The sequence below is a fragment of the Suillus subaureus genome, assembly GCF_016647635.1.
Source record: "Suillus subaureus strain MN1 chromosome Unknown BJ212scaffold_247, whole genome shotgun sequence".
In the NCBI taxonomy this organism is placed as follows: domain Eukaryota; kingdom Fungi; phylum Basidiomycota; class Agaricomycetes; order Boletales; family Suillaceae; genus Suillus; species Suillus subaureus.
The window spans coordinates 1-6,116 of NW_024538803.1; the positions used below are offsets into that span (position 1 = coordinate 1).

A 6,116-nucleotide genomic window follows, 5' to 3' on the forward strand; every position below is an offset into this window, starting at 1 on the left:
GCAAACATGTATTGCCGTCGTGTCTCGTGACGGTTTTGCGACTCGTGTGGTGGATACAGGTGTTGCAGATAGAGAGAAGAACATGATGGCTTTTGCGAAGGCAACCCTGGAGTTGCTCAAAGACGTTCTCGCAGGAGACGTTAAACTGGAGCACAGCGTCGGCCTGACTCGGAGGGTTCGGAGGCTGCCAGCCCGAGGTTTTGAGCATTTCAAGCTATAGTATAAGGTTTCTCCATTTCACATCTCATCGTCACCCACTGTCTTGGCTACTTTTATCGCGGCTGTTTACCATCGCATACACATTGCATGCATACCGTATTACCTACCTATGCTTCATATGTCGTTGACACGTGATGTGTGTGATCTACCTACACTCCAAACCGATCTAACCGACTCTTGTTCATCTCAAACTCCGACGTCAAATGAGTTGATCGTGCGCAGAGCTCATCAGCCTCGATCTTTCGTGACGGTCACGGGCCCAACTTGAAGGCTACCCAATAGATCGGTACTAGCCGTCGTGAATACATCCCTTGCCGTTACCTCATGTAAATAACTACATGCACACTGAGTTCAGCGCTCGGCATCTGATTTGTTTCTATCATTTCAGTTCTGAATTTCAATGTGCATGCACATTGCGATTGAAACATATGTCGAGCAGCCTTGAAGAGATGTCGTCCCAGCCATCATCATCAGGATAAAGATGTGCTCATGGATGGTTTCCTTGGAGGTTCATCTCAAGTGGTCTTAGGCAAGTGATTACCACAACAGAATTGAAATCTGTTTCTCTTGGAATGTGCATGTTCAAAACCTGCTGATGACAAGGTTTTTTCGATTGGAACACCTTGACATTCACTCTTGAGTGGTTTCGTTTAAGGTTCATCTTAACTGGTTTTAGACATGCGGTCATCACAACAGAATCAAAATCTGTTTCTCTTGGACTGTGCAGGTTCGAAAGCTTCTGACAACGAGGTTTTTTCTATCGGAACACGTCTTGGCAGTTACTTATGGATGGCTTCGTCAGAGGTGCATCTTAAGTGGTCTTAGACAAGTGGTTACTACACCAGAATCAAAATCTGGTTCTCATCACCTGCGCAGGTTTGAAACTTGCCGACAACAGGTTTTTTTTTATCAGAACAAGCCCTGATGATTCGCTCAGGGTTTCCTTACAGGTTCGTCTCAATTGGCTTTAGGCAAGCGGTCATCGCAACAGAATTGAAATCTGTTTATCTTGTCCTGCACAGGTTCGAAACCTGATGACGACAAGGTTTTTTGTTGTTGAGTATACCTTGACATTCAACCATGGATGGTTTCGTTGAAGGTGCATGTTAACTGGTCTTAGACAAGTGGTTACCACTACAGAGTTGAAATCTGTTTCTCTTGGACCGCGCAGGTTAGAAACTGGCTGAGCGACAGTTGGTTTTTAATCAGAATACGCCCTGAAAGTTCGCTTATGGATGGTTTCCTCCTAGCTTTATCTCAACTCCATCCTGGTGCAAGCGGTTACCACAACAGAATCTAAATCTGTCTCTTGAAATGTGTCAGTGCGGGTTCGAAACCTACCGACCACAGGATTTTTTCTTCTTCCGAACACGCCTTGAAGATACACTCATGGACAGTTCCTCGGAGTTGTATCTTAAGTGGTCTTAGCCAAGTGGTTTATGGAGTCAAAATCTGTTTCTCTTGGGCCGTGCAGGGTCGAAACCTGCCGACGACAAGGTTTTTTCTATCCGAACATACCTTGACATTCACTCATGGATGGTTTCATCGGATGCTCATCCTCACTAGTCTTAGCCAAGTGGTTACCACTGCAGAATCAAAATCTGTTTCTCTTGGCCCGCGCAGGTTAGAAACCTGCCGAACGAAAGGTTTTTTCCTATCCGAACAACATTCCTTGATGTTCACTCATGGATAATTTCCTTGGATGCTCATCTCAACTGGTCTTAGCTAAGTGGTTACTACAACAGAATCAAAACCTGTTTATCTTTGCCTGTGGAGGTTAGAAACCTGCCGAACGAAAGGTTCTTTTTCTATCGGAACACACTTTGACATTCATTCATGGATGGTTTCCTTGGATGCTCACGTTAATTGGTCTTAGCCAAGTGGTTATTACAACGGAATCAAAATCTGTTTCTCTGTGTCTGCGCAGGTCCGAAACCTGCCGAATGACAGGTGTATTTTCTATTTGAACATGTCATTCGGATGGTTTCCTCGGAGGTCTATCTAACTTATCTTAGCCAAGTCGTTGCCACAACAGAGTCAAAATCTGTTTCTCTTGGAGTGAGTTCGTAACCTACTGACAACATTTTGCGGTGTAGAGATCCTGAGTATAATCTGTGTTCAGACTCCTCAGACTTCATGGGGACTACCTACTTCTTTTATTTTCACCGCTTTGGAATCTCCAACCGTAGGTCCCTGTTGGCTCGCCGCGCAACAAAAGAAGTCAGTTCCTTTGCCCCCTTCTCGGAGGGACATATTATGACCTGTCACAGTCAAAGATTTTCTGCTCGTCAGGTATGCTCGTTCCAGAATTTCTGGATGGCGCTGAATTTGCGCCCAAATACCCAAACGCATCCTAGAAGCTTGGACATCGTGACATTACACACCGACCTTTCGAGGAAACTGTCCCCTGCTACAAACCGTATAAAGCTCGACGCTCACCTTCATCAAACCAGTTCTCAATCGCACTTACTTCAAGTCACAGACTCTCAGCTCGTCTCATCACGTCTAGCAATCTGATATTTCAGTTTCCGGCATTTACAAGACCTGTAACGTCAATTTCAAGACTAATCAGGTGTTTGACTTGCAAGGCGGAGGTGTCAAAGATGGCACTTCTATCATCGGTCGAAGTAACGTAAAGTTCAAAACCAACGAGATAAATGTTCGCTGGTGTCGATTCTGTGACTCGCAAGGCGTAGGCTTGCAAACCAACACGACAGATGTTGCAAGTGCCGAGCGATGACCGGAACGTTTGCGCAAGCGGGTGACTTTCTGAATAACGTAAGTAACGCAGGTTCGCGTCGAAGAATTCTTTTAATTCATCGTATCTTCGAATATGTCAGGGCGAAGGTCGTCGGCAGCTCCACCATCGCATATTGCTTTCTTCGACCGCCATCCTTGGACAATACGATCGGACAGAAACCTGCATCATATTGTTGTACATCACTGGTGTACGTGCAGGATCCAAACCATTGATGAGACGTTCGCTTGTTCTCTTTCCGAAAGCGTTGATTTCACTCGTGTACGCGCTCGTCACGTGAGAGAGAATAACTCACGCTTCGCGTTTACATGTCGAGCTTCAGGTCACCGATAAGGCGGACGCTAAGCCCCGTCTAAGTGTAGCTATGAGACAATGGTTTGGGTTGGTAACCGAATGGCGTATTCAGTGCTCCGTTTTTTTTCTATCGGAACACGTCTTGAAGATTCACTCATGCCAGTGGATGGTTTCCTCGGAGGTCCATCTTAACTGGTTTAAGCCAGGTGGTTACCACAATAGAATCGAAATATGTCGAACCTGTTCGCGACAAAGTTTTTTTTCCCTTTCGGAACACGCCTTGAAGATGCATTCATGGACAGTTCCTCGGAGGTCCATCTTCAGTGGTCTTATCCAAGTAGTTATCAAAGTCAAAATTTGCTCCTCTTGGACCGCGCAGGGTCGAAACATGCCGACGACAATATTTTTTTGTATCGGAACACTTGACATTCACTGATGGATGGTTTCCTCGGTTGCTCACCTTACCTAGTCTTAGCCAAGCGTTGTCACAACGGCATCAAAATCTGTTTCTCTTGGATTGCGCAGTTTCGAAATCTGCAGAACGACAAGATTTGTTTTCTATCAGAACACACCTTGACATTCACTCATGGACAGGATTATCGGAAATCCATCTAACTGATCTTCGCCAAGCGGTCACCACAACGGAATCAAAATCTGTCTCTCTTGGAGCTGGTTCGAAACCTGCTGACAACATTTTTGCGGTGCATAAATCCTCGGAGGTCCGCCTAAACTAGGCCCAGTCGTTGCACCGAAACCTCCTTTTTATGTAATAGTCTGTCCATGAAAAGGAATTCACCTTCACGCCTCGTCTCAGAAACGCAAGACATATCCCCGAGATGTATATGTGCCAACATAGATTCTCGACAGACCAGTGACCAAACCTGTCGGGATTCACTACCAAGCGAAAATTGACGTTAATAGGGCTGGAGGCCAGATGCACGTAAGCTAAGGACAGCGAGTCTGACAGTCAGGAAAATGATGTAATCTCCCCACCCTCACTGAAGCATCATCGTTGGACACCCCACTCGGTCGTTGGGTCTTTCAATATGACCGAGGATGACTTAAAAACTGAAGGTGGAAGGATTGAATGTGGCAGACTGAGCCACATCGTTCTGTGCAGAAATGGATATCGCGGCATTGCCGCGTTAAATTTGATAAGTGTCTCTGCAGTGCAGTGATTAGCTATCTATACCACTTGTGATCTTGCCGTGAGATTGGGACGGGTGGTATGTGTATGCATTATTATCTATGCTATATATAGTGTCAGCTTCACACTGTTAACTCTGAATACATAAACTGCAAGGATTGATCGATGATCGAGGGCGTCAGCTGAGAATCTTTACCCGTCACAGCGATGGAACCTGCAGAGGAACTTTGCGTTTGCTATCGTGGAGCGGCCTTAGTAGTGGCAACGAGAACGAAAGGAAATATTTGCTTTATTGAAGCAGATAGTTTTTCGGGTGGAAGCCCTGATGGCGGCCCCAACCTGTGCGAGAGAGAGCCGAGGTGAGCTGCAAGGGCGGGTGGGCATCCTCGCAGCCTCAAACCCAGCAGGTCTAGGTACCAGCCACCCGGGCCCCTGGAAGAGGGTGTGGTACTAGTATGTAGTCGAAGCTGACTGCCTTTAGGTACCAGTAGCAATGTAAGCTGCAAGGATAAGGGAGTAGTGGGTGGGGAAAAGAAAAGCAGAAGACAGCAGGCAGGTTTGAGCCTGCTGGAGCGTGGCGCGAGCACTGCGTGGTGTGGAGACAAGAGAGGCCACGTGCTGAACTGCCGCTGCCGCAAAGTCCTAATTCTAACCCCACACTCGTACCTCGCTTCGGGGTAGAATATCAATTATTCTTTCCCTCCAGCCTCTTTCAAGCCTCTTTTAAACGAGATTTCCAAACTTTCAAGGTCAACTTCATCAGCGCTTGCGGTGCAAAAACTACAACAGCTGGTCTCGTGTCGGCTTCCCTACTCTCCGTGTCTGGAGGAAGTAAGTGCTTTGTCGGAGGAGCGACAGTGTACACCACAAAGTCATGGAGGGTTTGGGCGGGCTGGACTGACGAGAACGTGGTGAGCTACCAGTATGTTTATCGCGCTGGCTTATCATTGTCATGGGCTGCTAATAGTCTTGCTCAGTGGACCCACACCGGAACTCGTCATAGAGCTCGCAACGAATGTCAGGGAGCGGATGGATGTGGCATACTGTATCGGGGAGTGGGGTGCTGCAGGTCCTACCGTCTTGGGACTGCCGATTGTCCATATGTGAGCTGCACTACACATTCTCGTACTCGCTGATAACTCGACGTTAACTCCTATGACTTACAGAGTAGGACAAACATATATTGCCGTCGTTTCTCGTGAAGGTTTTGTGACTCATGTGGTAAGCACAGGTGTCGCAGATAGAGAGAAGAACACGGTGGCTTTTACGAAGGCAACCTTGGTGCTGTTCAGGGACGTTCTTGCGGGTGACGTTAAACTGGAGCAGCGGCCTCGGGCAAAGGGTTCGGAACCTGCCAAACTTGAGCCTTTCATATCACTAAGGTGATCGTATATCCCCTGAGCACACAATGTCATACAATAGTGCTTACATCACTGCCTCTTTATCTTGATCATCGCCTCAGTCTCCTCTGCACTCAGTATACGTCCTTGCAACTCTTTCTCCACCTCCAACCCGAGTTCTTTCACACGTTCACGGTCTAATCCAATTAGTGCAATGTGTGCCCCTGGCTGAAGGAGCGGGTAAGAGCCTATCCGGATATTCTCAGGCTTAACGCGCTTCTGTAGAGCTGTAAGGAATGGCGCAATGGACGATTCCGGAAGTCTTCAAGCATCATCAGGAGCTTGATCCACTAGCGGT

General features: G+C 47.2%; 1 protein-coding gene across 1 annotated transcript; it reads left to right on the plus strand.

The window, feature by feature from the left end:
• Positions 1-2,531: 2,531 nt before the first annotated feature.
• Positions 2,532-2,820, plus strand: BJ212DRAFT_1407648 (uncharacterized protein). Its single transcript, XM_041337439.1, has one exon. It carries the CDS (start codon positions 2,536-2,538, stop codon positions 2,734-2,736), a length of 201 nt encoding a protein of 66 aa, XP_041185380.1. The 5' UTR covers positions 2,532-2,535; the 3' UTR covers positions 2,737-2,820.
• The last annotated feature ends 3,296 nt before the right edge of the window (positions 2,821-6,116 follow it).

Excerpts from the sequence above, each read along its gene's own strand:
- BJ212DRAFT_1407648 (XM_041337439.1), top strand. The coding sequence starts at position 2,536 with ATGGCGCTGAATTTGCGCCCAAATACCCAAACGCATCCTAGAAGCTTG.